At 35.7% G+C, this 15,138-nt stretch overlaps 1 protein-coding gene across 1 annotated transcript in view; it reads left to right on the forward strand.

Annotated features, from left to right (window-relative positions):
* LOC141291954 (glucocorticoid receptor-like) overlaps positions 1–15,138 on the forward strand; it is a 100,033-nt gene that overhangs the window by 51,060 nt on the left and 33,835 nt on the right. Inside the window, exon 3 of the mRNA XM_073823945.1 lies at positions 13,761–13,927. Within this exon, the coding sequence (XP_073680046.1) occupies positions 13,761–13,927 (167 nt within the window). The remainder of the gene's footprint in view (positions 1–13,760; positions 13,928–15,138) is intronic.

Genomic DNA, 15,138 nt, shown 5'->3' on the forward strand with positions numbered 1-15,138 from the left:
TAGAATACATTTGCCATCATCTAACACTAAGTTTAAGTTAATTTTTGAAAACACAGTTTAATTACAAATGAGCAAATCTCAAAAGTAATATAAAATGTTACATATTTGTACTTTGTATTCATTAAATTCACTGATTTGTAGTGTTTTATTGTTAGTTTTTGGTCAGAATGTTTTAGAATTATCAAAAATAAATAAATAATTAATAGCTTGTTAGTATTGACCTGAATTGCAGTATTGGTGAGTTTCTAATAACTACTGTAGGTAATATGCAGATATAAGATACGGGATAATTTATGCTAAATTACGAAATGGTTGATTGTGTTTGACATATCTCTACAGTTTTTTTTTAATGGAAAATAACATTGTAAATATTCCTGTGTTCCATTTAAAAAGTAACAGCACACAGGTTTGGATCGACATGAGGGTGTGTAGTAAATAATGACAGGATTTTTTGTTATTGTGGGTGAACTATTGCTTAAATTATTCCTGACAGTGGTTTATTTCCAGTCCAGAACTGTATTATTTGTTAAATCAGTACAGAACATTAGGAGAAGCACCATTTATGGCTCTATGATCCATTGCCAAAAGAAAAAAAAAAGGAGGAAAAAAACTTTGATCATGAGAGTGCAAAGAGAAATGAAAGAAAAATCTACGTGTGTGTTTCAGACTTTCTCCGCTTGGTTGAATCGGGTAATCCCATGATCCGTCTTTTTTATTTTTCACATGTAGCGGGATTGGCCGAGCTCAAGCTTTGCAAGTGCGGCCGTCATGGCGGTTTAGATATTATATAAGCACCTCAGAGCTGGAGTGAAAGTTTTAAGGGAGGAAGAGAGGGCAGGGCTCTGCAGCTGAAGAGAAAACAGTCTCTCCGATACACTCTTTCAGCGAGACCCGTGAGAACTCTTTTCACTCAAAGGGCCAAAGAACTGATGTCTTCTCCTCAGGGGAAGTCAAACATTAGGCCCTGCCCTCGATCAGTAGAGCACGTGATATGTATGTGACATCGGCTAGAACCCAGTGAACGTTGTACTCATGGCTCTACATTTTTGTTAAGGAGCACTGATGCCAATTTTTGGAGGCACAGTTCTTTTTTTTTTCAACTTCAACATTGATGTTTCACAATACAACCGTGATAATGACAAATCCTATATTTTCTGCAATTTTGTTGATAATGACAATCCTTCACTGTTTTAGGCCTTTCATAAAATGCTGACAGCATTTAAGGTGAGACAGTTTCAGGTGAATAGTGTAAAAAAATAACTAATAGTTATCACCTTACTTACCAAGTTAATTAATTACATTGATAATTGCAAATATTTTTTGTATTACAAGTTTTCTAAAATGTTAGGTTTATTTTAATGAAATATGCGCTAATTTGCATACATTTCTAGTACAAAAATCTAAACGCTGGATGAAGTCAGTTTCAAAATTCTTGTTTGATTTTTTTTTTTTTTTTTTTAAATATTAGAGTCAAATGTTTTTACAGAGGGGATTTTTTAAAGAGTATCTTATATTGTCACTCCATAATTCAAAAAAAAAAAAAAAATTTGAACAGAGAGAACAATGTATTTTTGACCATTTTTGGGGGAATAAAATGTAAATAATCAAGCAAATTGTATATGAACAAATCCCTCTGTAAAAACCTTCAGAATATAGACAGGAATACAAATTTTAAAGTTTGGTGTGTGTAAGTGTTACTGAAGTGGAGATTTATTGCTCAGTGTAGGAGAAAAAAACTCATTTTGAGAAAATGGCCTTTAAAAATATGGATTGTAATTGAAATCTTTTGACACAAATAGATAAAGTGCTATAAAAGAAACACTTAACAGTGTTTTTTTGGGTGTTTTCTTCTCACAAGTCTGAAAAAAAAAAAACACTTTGTGAAACTCAAAAATCTCAAACTTGACAGGTGCATGGAAAAACTGTGTTTTTGCCTGCAGTGTCTCCCCTTAATACTCTTCATGTGCTGCAAGGCAATATTTGCCCCATTAAGTTACTTTAACTTTCATGCATTTGACAAAATGCCTTAATGTCGAAATGCCTGTACTATTGCATTCGAGCAAGTGACAATGATGGCCATCGTACAAACTGTTTCAAAGTTATTAGCACAAATGACTCTTGACCAGTTATTGGAAACGTGGCGTTGTGCTGAAATGGTGCAAGTTCTCTCTCAGGTCAGGCTAGTAGTGACAGGAGTTACAGCCTTATAAACTTCCGCTTTGGCGTGCTTTTTGTTGATGCAATATATGAAAACGGCTTGGTCTATCAAAAATCTTCTGATAATTTTTTGCCAGTATTGTCTGAATATGGTCTCAGCCAGTTTAGTTGAAAATCTGACAAACCATCTAGGATGCCACCTACTGGCGGTTTTACTTTTATATTTCAAGGATTAGTTCACTTCCAGAATAGATTTTCCTGATAATTTATTCACCCCCTTGTCATCCAAGATGTTCATGTCTTTCTTCAGTCGTAACGAAATTGTTTTTTGTGGCAAACATTTCAGGATTTTTCTCTATATATAGCGGACATCTATGGTGCCCACGAGTTTGAACTTCTAAAATGCAGTTTAAATGCAGCTTCAAAGGGCTCTAAATGATCCCAGTCGAGGAAAATAACAATCAGTTATTTTCTAAAAATATTGACAATTTATATACTTTTTAACGGCAATCATTCGTCTTGGTCTAGCCCTTCGTGAACTGTGTGTATTCCTGTTTATGACAATTAGGGTATGTCAAAAAACTCCCGTCTCATTTTCTCTTCCAACTTCACAATTGTCCTACATCGCTGCAGAAGTACCGACCAAGTGTTTACAAAGTGAACATGCAAAGAAGGTCAAACGCCCTTTACAAAAAAAGGTAAAACAGCGATGTAGGGCGATTTTGAAGTTGGAGGAGAATAATAGGTGGAAGTTTTTTGACATACCCTAACTGTCATGAACAGGAATACACACAGTTCACGCAGAGCTAGACTAAGACAAACGTTTGTAGTTAAAAAGTATATAAATTGTGATTTTATTGTATCATTTCACTAGATAAGACCCTTTAATCTTGGCTGGGATCGTTTAGAGCCCTTTGAAGCTGCATTTAAACCGCATTTTTAAAGTTCAAAGTCAAAGGCACCGTAGAAGCCCACTATATGGAGACAAATCCTGAAATATTTTTCTCAAAAAACATAATTTCTTTATGACTGAAGAAAAAAATGAACAAGGGGGTGAGTACATTACCTGTAATTTTGTTTAAGGATTAGTTCACTTTTTAAAAGAAGGATTTCCTGATTATTTACTCCTGATAATTTGGGTTGAAAAAAAAAATTAAGGCTTTTGAGGAAAACAGGACAGGATTTTTCTCCATATCAATAGGAGCCAATGGGTTGAAGATCCAAATTACAGTTTTAATGCAGGTTCAAAGGGCTCTACGTGATCCCAGCCGAGGAATAAGAGTTTTATCTAGAAAAATATTCAGCCATTTAAAAAACAACAACTTTTTTTTAACTTTTTTAATCTTGACTTTACGCATTACATAGTCATGTTGGAAAAGTCACACGTGACATAGGTGGAAGTACCGACCCAGTGTTTACAAAGCACATATGCAAAGAAAGTCAAAACGCCCTTTACAAAAAGAAAAAGGTAAAACACTGATGTCGGGCAGTGTTGTTTTCGTCAACGATGACGATGACGAAATCATATCGTTGACGCAACTTTTTTTCATGACGATAACGAGACGATGACGAGATAAAAATGGCTCGTTGATGACTAAAACATGACGAGACGTGTGCGAGTTTTCGTTGACGAGACGAGAATAGACGAAAACGTTAGTGGGTGGTCCGTCAGATGTTTAAAATGCACGACATTTCTGATTATTGTGCATGCCAATTAAAACCTAAGAAGTATCTGCCGCTATGGCAAGCCGTTTAGCATTAAATACTCTTTGCCATACTAGTAGGCTATGGCAAGCCGTTTAAGCATTCTATCCTTGTTTGGTTACGCCCAACACCTGGCGTGCAGCGCACAACGTGCTCAACATGTCACATTGTTGTCACTCAGACAGACAGACGATTAACCATGATGGCGGCAGTTTGCACATTATTTCAAATATATGTCTTATGTCTAAAACCATTCCTTCATTATTGTAATTATTGGTGAAAATAGTCGATCCGGAAGCTCACATTGTGTTGAACTAGAGATCTGCTATTTTCACAACTTATAAGTGACACTACCCAACAGCAAAATACTTACTGACCTACATTAATTTGTTAAAAGACTACTTTTCCCCCTTTTTTTGACTAAAACTAGACTAAAACCTTTATGACTTTTCGTCGACTAAAATTGGACTAAAACTATCACATATAGGAGTGACTAAAATGTGACTAAAACTAATAAGCATTTTAGTCCAAAAGACTAAGACTAAGACTAAATCTAAGATGGTTGTCAAAAACAACACTGATGTCGGGTGGTTTTGAAGTCGGAGGAGAAAATTTGATGTTTTTCTCCATACTATACCTTGTTTAACTTGACCCTTCCAATGTGATTACATAATGAGTGAAGTCTTGGACACAGAGTTAGTGCAAGACGAGAATTTGTGGTTAAAAAGTATATAATTTATTTATTAAATGTATTTTTTTTTACAAAATGACCAATCGTTTCGCTAGGTAAGTCCCTTATTCCTCAGCTGGAATTGTGTAGAGGCCTTTGAAGCTGTGTAGAAACTGCAATTTGGACCTTCAACCCGTTGATCCCTATCAAAGTCCAATATATAAAGAAAAACCCTAGAATGTTTTCACAGGTGTATCAATATTTTCATACACCCCTAATAAATACATTCATGCCAATTCTGAACAGTCTGTGTAAATATAAATAAATGCCACTTCAGATGCAGCTTCTGAAAACAATATTATCTTCACATTGTTTTTAAAAAAAAAAGTGACACGCTGCTTTAAAAGCACAGATACTGAGCAAACAGTGCTCTAATTGTACAGTCATGGCCAAAAGTTTTGAGAATGACACAAATATTAGTTTTCACAAAGTTCGCTGCTCAACTGCTTTTAGATCTTTGTTTCAGTTGTTTCTGTGATGTACTGAAATATAATTACAAGCACTTCATACGTTTATCGACAATTACATGACATTTATGCAAAGAGTCAGTATTTGCAGTGTTGGCCCTTCTTTTTCAGGACCTCTGCAATTCGACTGGACATGCTCTCAATCAACTTCTGGGCCAAATCCTGACTGATAGCAACCCATTCTTTCATAATCACTTCTTGGAGTTTGTCAGAATTAGTGGCTTTTTGTTTGTCCACCCGCCTCTTGAGGATTGACCACAAGTTCTCAATGGGATAAAGATCTGGGGAGTTTCCAGGCCATGGACCCAAAATTTCAACGTTTTGGTCCCCGAGCCACTTAGTTATCACTTTTGCCTTATGGCACGGTGCTCCATCGTGCTGGAAAATGCATTGTTCTTCACCAAACTGTTGTTGGATTGTTGGAAGAAGTTGCTGTTGGAGGGTGTTTTGGTACCATTCTTTATTCATGCCTGTGTTTTTGGGCAAAATTGTGAGTGAGCCCACTCCCTTGGATGAGAAGCAACCCCACACATGAATGGTCTCAGGATGCTTTACTGTTGGCATGACACAGGACTGATGGTAGCGCTCACCTTTTCTTCTCCGGACAAGCCTTTTTCCAGATGCCCCAAACAATCGGAAAGAGGCTTCATCGGAGAATATGACTTTGCCCCAGTCCTCAGCAGTCCATTCGCCATACTTTTTGCAGAAGATCAATCTGTCCCTGATGTTTTTTTTTTTTTTGAGAGATAACATTCTGGAGTATATACAAATTGCTATTATAAAAACTTAAGCAGCAACTTTTCCTATTTCCAATATTTATGTAATTCTCAAAACTTTTGGCCATGACTGTACATTAATTCATGAGTTTTGATCGGGTGTCTAATGTCGCCCCAATAGTATTCCACATTCCCAGACAGTCGTTTGCACTTGCAAATGCGAAATGCAATCACTGCATCTTTGCTTTACAGCCATCAGAGCTGTGATTAATGGGACGTATCAGGAATTTTGTGTAGCAACATGGCTGTTATGAAACTAGCCTTTCCTGTCAGATGAGGAGTCTCGGCAATAACAGCCCCTCAATTTGACCGAAAATTCAAATGTATAGTTATTTTATTTAGCCACAATACACAAGGACTTGCTTTAAGAATGAAGATAAATTGTTCCTGCAGAAGAACTCTTAAATTGTTATGGGTTTTTTGAATTGCATTTTAGGTCTAATAGCTGTAAAATGTTCCGACATCATTTTGGAAAATTGTTTTTGCACATTATCAAGTTGGTTAAGGCACTGTTTGGATCAGATACTTTCCCTCAGGCAAAGACTAATGTGATTACAATTTATTAAACACATGGCTCTTACTTTGCTCTAATACTTCAGATAATTGTGTTTTGAAAAGAGAGGCTGGATGTTTCTGTGAATGCACTCTGCCACACGTCAAGTCCAACTTCCCAAATATTCATTTTGAGGTTTTGGTACATGTTTAGCCTGTGAAAAATGTTTCAAAATATTCCTCTTGAGGAATCGCAGCATGTGTCACTGAGGAGTGTGTGTGCTAGTGTGTGCTTGGTCCTGGGAGATGAGTATCTTTTAACGTCTTGCTGTGAGGAACGTCTCCCAAAAATAAACAGTGAAAGAGAAGGGAGCGTCTCATATAGGAAATGGGGATCAGATGTAACGCAATCTCATTACTCTAGCATTTCAGTGAATAGTTTGCATTTTTCATAACACTCGGATATTCCTGACCAGAATCGTAACTTCTTAATGGACACAAACAAAAGATTAGATTATTTTCAGATAGCTATAGACAAATGAAATATGAGTCTGAAATCAGGACAAAAACAGGAATCTAGAGATTTTACCCTGGGATGGGACAGTGCAATTTATATATTTCATTGCAAACGCACCTGAAATATAACAAAGTACACTTAGTGAGCCGCTGCGTGAAAATACAGAATGCTAGTTGTCCTAAACGTGCTTTATATTGAGTACTTCAAATGAATGCATAAGCATAGTTGATGTGTTTAATACATTTGAGACTTGTTTTTTTCAGTGTGTGACTTGAATATTGCAGCTGTAGCTGTTAGAAATTCACACAAATATTTATATTTTGCATAAAGGCTCATCCTGACAACAAACAACTCTCTGGTGAGCTTCACAGACTTGAATTAAAAAAAAAAAAAGCACAGTAGAATAGGAGCACAATAAACACATTTAGCTAAAATGCATTGTTTTTTCAACCTTCTGTGCCAAAACCGTGACTTCAACTGGTCAATAAAAAAGGATTGTAAAAATATAAATGATTACGTTAAAAACAAAATGCACTGGCAGTCAAAAGTTTTTGAACAGTAAGATTGTTAATGTATTTTTTAGTTGTTAAAGTCCTTTCTGCTCACCAAGCCTGCCCTTATTTGATCCGAAATACAGCAAAAGCAGAAATATTGTGAAATATTTTTATTATTTAAAATAACTGCTTTCTATTCAAATATTTTTTTTAAACGTAATTTATTCCTGTGATAAAAACTACATTTTTAGCATCATTACTCCAGTCTTCAGTGTCACATGACCACACATGAAACAGCATATTTTTTCAGGATTTTTTGATGAATTGAAAGATCCAAAGATCAGCATTTATTTGAAATAAAAAAAAAAGCTACCACTAAAATTAATTTTTGGGAAAACAAAAATAGAAATTAATACTTTAATTTAGCAAGGATTCTTTAAAATTGGTCAAAAGTGATGATAAAATCATTTATAATGTTACAAAAGATTTCTATTTCAGATAAATGCTGTTCTTCTGAACGTTCTATTTATTAAAAAACCGAAAGAAAATACTCCGCTGTTTTTAACATAATAATAATAAACGTTTTTTGAGCAGCAAATCAGAATATTAGAATGATTTCTGAAGGATCATGAGTAATGATGCTAAAAATTCAGCTTTGAAATCACAGGAATAAATTACATTTTGACATATATTCAAATAGAAAACTGTTATATTAAATATTAAAAAAATAATTTAAAATTGTACTGTTTTTGATGACAATTTTTTGAGGGAGCAGAAGAGACTTAATAAAAAACATTAAAAATCTTAGTAAAAATCTTAATCTCAGTTTTTTTTACTGGTAGTGTACTTCTATTTATAGATCGTATAAAATCATCTATAACTACCAGAAATATTAAAAAAAAAAAAAAAAAAAAAGTTAAAAAACAAAACCAAACAAAAGAAAGTTTTGCCTGAAAAGCTTGTTTACTATATAAAATGAAAGAAAACAAGACGAATAATACTTGTTAGCAGGCCTTTTTTTGTACACCATTCCAAATCAAGCTGTCATTTTGAGAAATGATATACACATAACTATTATTTTATATAATGTATTCATGCCACATAAAATGTTTTCAAAATTGTATTTGAAAAAATCATTTTATTTCATTTTCGTTACAGAAAACTGCTAACTTAGTTCATATTTTTGACAGCAAATAGTCAGAACTAGTGAGAGTGTGAAAATGGCTTAAGGGAGTGTACTTTCCTAAGCCTACAGTGCCAGAAATGCCCATAAAGCGGGCATGGAGGAAACACACAAACTGCCATAGTGCCCAGCCCTACATTCAGCCCTCAGAGACTTACTATTAGAGCCCAATGAAACTGTTTCAGACAGTCTGGGAAGTGCTTTAGAGCCTTACGGAGGCACAAATGAACTTGCATTTTTTCCACCATCAGTGGTGCCAAAACACTTCAGTAGTTCATAGTTAAAGTTTTGAAGTGTTTAGTTAGCACAAACCCGGGTTATGTTAGTTTCACGTTTCAGCTCGGCCTGGAAACAAGTAGCAAGTAGCAACTAATTGCTGAGGTCACTGAACTGCGTTCGCATAATGTGGAGCTGTTTGTGTTTGTGCGAGAAGATCTCCGGTTCTCAAAGGACTGTTGTGCAAGCCGAGAGTAGAAGGAAATATATCAAGAAGCGGACAGACAGACAGTTCAACACCACCTGCTGGATGGGGCTCAAATCGACATCCCAAAAAAGTCCTGCAGGGAAAAATCAACAAACCCTGCAGACAGCAACCTCGAGTTGGCAGCGTCTGATTATAACTCTCAGCATTAGAGTAATTTCTTTAAGCGCCGCAGCACAGTATCACCATGTGCAAAAATATGTTGCACAATTTAGAATATGACAAATGCTGTACAAACACATGTCGCTTATATACACTATGATGTACTAACTAGGGTTGTCAGGATACCCTAATAATGGAACTGCTACTGTTAAATCAGCTGCTTCTTATGCTGAATGTAATGTAGTTTGCTGTTAAATTAATTCTTTACAGTTTACACAAAGAGTATTATTGATATAAGTACATGTGTGCAGAATCGAGGGGAAAGAGGGGCATAGTAGTTTATTTGGTTCAGAATAACCAAAATTGTATTTTTTATTTTTGTTAAAAAAATTTATAAATTGAGTCTTGATGGGGTAATTTTATACCATGCTTATTGAATTTATCACAATAGTTGTTCTTGCTGAAGAAAAAAACAACAACAATCCAGTATATTATATGCCTTTTCATTCGCAAATTATTGAACTAATTAAATCTCTTTTTATTTGAAATTTGATTGATGTAATCGAAAAGATCAGATTCTTAAAAAGCCTTACATTAGTGAAAAAAACAGCAGGGCAAGTCCTTATTTGTTTATTATTTTAAGTTCCTGCCCGCATAACTTTGTTTAAAATATGAGCAAAAAATATTATTACTGTACATAGAGTGACAGTTATGCTTCTGCCATTTTCATAATACTACTCTTCCTCTGGGTAACTTAAATGTATTTTTTTTTTTCCTTAATGTGTGAGCTGCAGATGACACTAATACTGCAATTAAGTGTTTTGCAATTCAAAAGAAATTTGAATACCATTTATGAGTAGTAGAATTTAATACCATTAATGGATAATGGAAAATTAAGTAGATTATTCGCCCATTAGAAAAAGCAGCTTAACTTGAAGCAACAATTTTGGAGAGACTGCTAAGAGGAGAAGTTCACTTCCAGAACAAAAATTTACAGATAATTTACCCACCCCCTTGTCATCCAAGACAAGGGGGTGTTCATGTCTTTCTTTCTTTAGTCGTAAAGAAATTGTTTTTTGAGGCAAACGTTTCAGGATTTTTCTCCATATAGTGGACTTCTGTGGTGCCCGCGAGTTTGAACTTCCAAAATGCAGTTTAAATGCAGCTTCAAATGGCTCTGAAAGAAGGGTCTTATCTAGCGAAACGATTGGTTATTTTCTAAAAAATTAAAAAATTCATATACTTTCAAACCTCAAATGCACGTCTTTCTATGGACTTCTATGGTGCCCGTGAGTTTGAACTTCCAAAAAGCAGTTTAATGGCTGCTTCGAAGGGCTCTAAATGATCCCAGCCAAGGAAAAAAGGTCTTATCTAGTGACAAAAATTTGTATACTTTTTAACCTTAAACACTCATCTTGTCTTGCTCTGTGTGAACTCTGTGTATTCCAGTTCATGACAGTTAAGGTATGTCGAAAAACTCCCATCTCATTTTCTCCTCCAACTTCAAAATCATCCTACATTGCTGTTTTACCTTTTTAGGGGCATTTGACTTTCTTTGCATGTTCACTTTGTAAACACTGGGTCGGTACTTCTGCAGCGATGTAGGACGAATTTTAAAGTTAATGGAGAAAATGAGATGGGAGTTTTTCGACATACCCTAACTGTCTGAACCGAAATACACAGAGTTCACGCAGAGCTAGACAAGATGAGTGTTAAAAAGGTTAAAAAGTATACAAATTTGAGAAATTAACAGATCGTTTCGCTTTATACGACTCTTCTTCCTCGGCTGTGATCGTTTAGAGCCCTTTGAAGCTGCATTTAAACTGCATTTTGAAAGTTCAAACTCGTGGGCACCATTGCAGTCCACTATATGGAGAAAAATCCTGAAATGTTTGCCTCAAAAACATCATTTCTTTATATCTTGGTATAAATTATCTGAAAATGTTTGTTCTGGAAGTGAACTCTTTGAAGATGTATTAGGGTACAAGGTTCTGTTTCCAACAAGTTCGAAATGTACAAGTATTTCTGAAATGCACTAATGTCAATTCCTAATGTTTAAAGAAAACAATTGAATGATAAAGAAAAAGAAACGCATGCCTTTTTTTACCAATGTTTCGTCAAAACAAGTAGCCTTTGTCAAGGTATTTTCTAACAAAATCATTTTGTAACAGGAAACGATTGCTCATCCTACTAGCAATTTTTTACCTGAATTGCAGTCGCAGCGTAAGTGATTTTGGCTGACATCAAATGTCCAGCCTGCCTCGCCGGTTTTTAACCGGTGTCATCTTTCTAGTGACCCTTCTAGTCTAACCACAGACCTAACTTTAGGTCAGACTTGTTGGCCTTGAGAATACAAGCATTCTCAAGAGCTAATCATGGGGCCTGGTATTACAGTATTCTGAAACCCGAAACCCTTATTGCGATTGGTGTAGTTCTTTACATGGGTGGGAAGGTATTACTCATTTGTAACGACGTGTTTCTCTTCTCTGAATAGGCTGTCGATCAGCTGACGAATGGTTTAATGTGTTCATGCAGATGGGAGCTAAATATGGCAGCGTGTGGCATGTTGGCTAACCTGCGAGACAGTTCTGGTTACATGAGAAGGTGTCAGGGATTTGTAATACCAAAAGCAGATCATCAAAGAGGTAAACCAGCACAAATGAAGCTGTATGGGGAGAGTGAAATGGCTCAAACAGTTGTTGATGACCAAAGGCTTTGTGGCACTATGCCGCCAATGATTATTAGCTGTCCTGCGCATCTCCTGCCAGCTAATTAGTAGTGTTAACCTCAGATGGCGTCATGTTGAACGCTAAAGGCTGGATTACTCTACACGCATTTTTACATCTGAAGAGATTTTAAAGGTTCCCTGTGGTGGAAATCTTTTTAAAGTTTTTAACTTTGTTTACATGTCTGTCTGGTGCGATGAACTAAGCATGAGTTACAGTTCTTTAGTGATTATAAAGGGAGAGCTGCTATAATCCATTCAGAATTTCAATAAATTCGCTCATGGATTCACTCTAACTGATATAGTTCTTTCTGGTCCTTGAATCTGATTGGCTCAGAGGACTGTGATATTCTCCGCTTGCGGGAGTGTCATTGAGTGTCATGGCGCATGCCCAAAACCAGTATAATTTCATAAATAATACTGTTTTTGTGTCACTGAAGTTTTAAGAGTTTTTTTAGTCAGAATGTACTTGTTTAGATTTCAAAAATGTGGTTTGTTAATAAAGACTTTGCTTCAACGTTTTTGGACATGTGAGCTCCAGTGTGTCAGTGGTTGTTTAGCACTCCTGAACCCACCGAGAGCAGCCTCGCCTCAGCCAGATCTTTTGGAATTTGGCCACAGGCTCTGATGTCTCTATAGTGGTTAAACATGAGATATAATTTGTTTTGGCTAAATCTAATGTCCAGTCTTTGGTCTCATTAATCTATTACTTGTTCCAGAGCAAATAGTTTTGGCTGAGGGCAAAATCCTCCTCACGTCATATTTTTATGTAACTTTAATGCTGTATATCAGAGCGCCACCTTTGTACTTTTGAAGGAATTGCCTAGAAACTTTTCTGATAGCTGTTGTTGTTTATTAAATATTATTATTCAGTAATGTAAGTATTTAGTATTTAGAAATGGTGAGTGTGTGTTAGCGATGGTGATTTTAGTGACATTGTTCTGCCATCTGCGACAAGAGACTGTTTTTATGACTGAGTCAGTAGTAATAACATTTATATTGAAAGAGACTGAAACAGAGTTGTAAACAAGGAAGTTATTTTAACTTTCTGCAAAACCTTGTAAGACGCAGCGAACAAATGCACTAAGCAGAGCTGTCATCGGAAATCACCCATAACAGATAAAAGGATAGTGCAACAAAGATACTGCTTTCCTCAGCAGACATTCAAACTAAGGTTTTATTGTGAATATGAGATTGAGCTGAAGAATGAATGTTGTATCACATGCAGGTAATCACATTTGCTCAGTCCATATCTCTCCCATAATACTCTACATTATACAGTGAGCTTTTAATACAGTAATACAATAAGCTTTCAATGAAGCAACTCAATGTTCCTTCGTTACTAGTTGCACTAACAAATGCACTGAGCGGAGCTGTTATCGGAAATCACCGATAACAGATAAAAGGATAGCGCAACAAAGATATCGCTTTCCTCAGCGGATATTCAAACTCATGATTTATTGTGAATATGAGATTGCGAGGAAGAATTAATGCTGTATCAGATGCATGTAATCACACTTGCTCACTCTATCTCTCTCATAATACTCTACATAATACAGTGAACTTTAAATACAGTAATACAGTAACTTAGGCTTGGGCTCAGCTTTTAAACTGTCAAACTGTGATTCGAATCCATGGCGTAATGAAGTACTTCTGCATAAAAGAGGGTTTTTAAAGACACTTCTGCCATCGAACTGTTGTGTAAACACAATATCACATGAGTAGCCATGTGACATGGCTGTGAAACATAAAAACTTTTCAGTTTTTAGTTGAAAATAGTGTCAGGTAAATGTTTGCTACTTTAAATACTACTTTGGCGGACGCTTGATGTCTAATATAATATCTGGATCTAGGCATCAGAATTTGTGATTGTATACAAGTTAAGGTATCCGTTTGAAATGTCTTAAACTCTCTTTGTTTTCTGTGTTCTAGCTCTTTGGCCAGGCCTGAAGTGAGCAGCTCCAGTCCGTCCGGAGCAGTCAAGCCCGGTGGAAACACCCACAAGATCTGCCTTGTGTGCTCCGACGAGGCCTCTGGATGTCATTATGGGGTGCTCACCTGTGGCAGCTGCAAGGTTTTCTTCAAAAGAGCCGTAGAGGGTGAGCCTGCAGGACACACATATTCTCCTTCATGTTGCTGTTTTGACAGTAGGGCTGACTCAGTGGAAGCCACTGGGCCGATAAATGCTTTGAATCTCATTTTATCATGCAGTGAACAACAAAGGATTCACATATGCTGTCAAGGTTGTCCTGTCTAATAAATTTTGAATATCGTTTGATGGCAGATTAAATGCTGGTATGTTGCCATCCAAAACTGAGTTATTGATATTAGTCCATGTCTGTTAGGTCATATTAAATGCGTGATTCATTTTTGGAATGTGTGGTAAAATTTACAGATGAGCCCTTACTATGTTACTAGATATGTACTGGCCCAGCCTTCCGTTTCAACAGGAATTACATAAAACAGGCAGAAAAACATACAACTATTAAAAGTATAGTTCACCTAAAAATGAAAATTATGTGATTAATTATTCACCCACACTCTAAACCCGTAAGACCTTCGTTCATCTTCGGAACACAAATTAAGATATTTCTGATGAAATCTGAGAAGCTAAAATTTCAATGTGGCCACTGATTATTTTAACATTGTCCTCACTACCTTTCTGGGCCTTGAACATGGTAGTTACGTTGTTGTCTATGCATAATCAAAAAGCTCTTGCATTTCATAAAAAATATCTTCATTTGTGTTACCTTTTAATAGTAATTTTATGGTAAAAATTAGTTTAAAAAAAGCTCAAATTAAATGACATTAAATGACAGTGAAAAACATAAATATATTCCATGCAATATTAAATAACAGAAAATGTACACTGTATAATTTGAAATTAATAGTTCTGATAACCATCCAGTAATCTTCAAATGGCTATATTGACTTGATTTAATCATATTTACTTACTTACCCTGATAGGAGATTTATTATTGTGATCATTATGTAAGACACTCAATAAGTCATCACAAGTAGCCATTTCCTGCTTGTGTTTAAAAGCATGAGTAGCTCAGTTACAGGGGGCCTAGAAGACAGAATATTAAAATGCTTCAGTTTAGTTTTTTTTCTCATTACAAATTATATTATTGTAATAATTTGAATGAAAATTTAATCAAATTCTCTACACTCGCCTTGCAATAATAGGAGCAGAAACTTCCATTATAAGCAGTGATGAAGCAATGATGATCCATGATTTGAGAACGTTCCCAAGGGCGTTTCGTGCTTGAGTGAAAGCAGGATCATCTGACCTTTAGTACAATGTAGT

Source organism: Garra rufa, chromosome 19 (genome assembly GCF_049309525.1).
Source record: "Garra rufa chromosome 19, GarRuf1.0, whole genome shotgun sequence".
In the NCBI taxonomy this organism is placed as follows: Eukaryota; Metazoa; Chordata; class Actinopteri; order Cypriniformes; family Cyprinidae; genus Garra; species Garra rufa.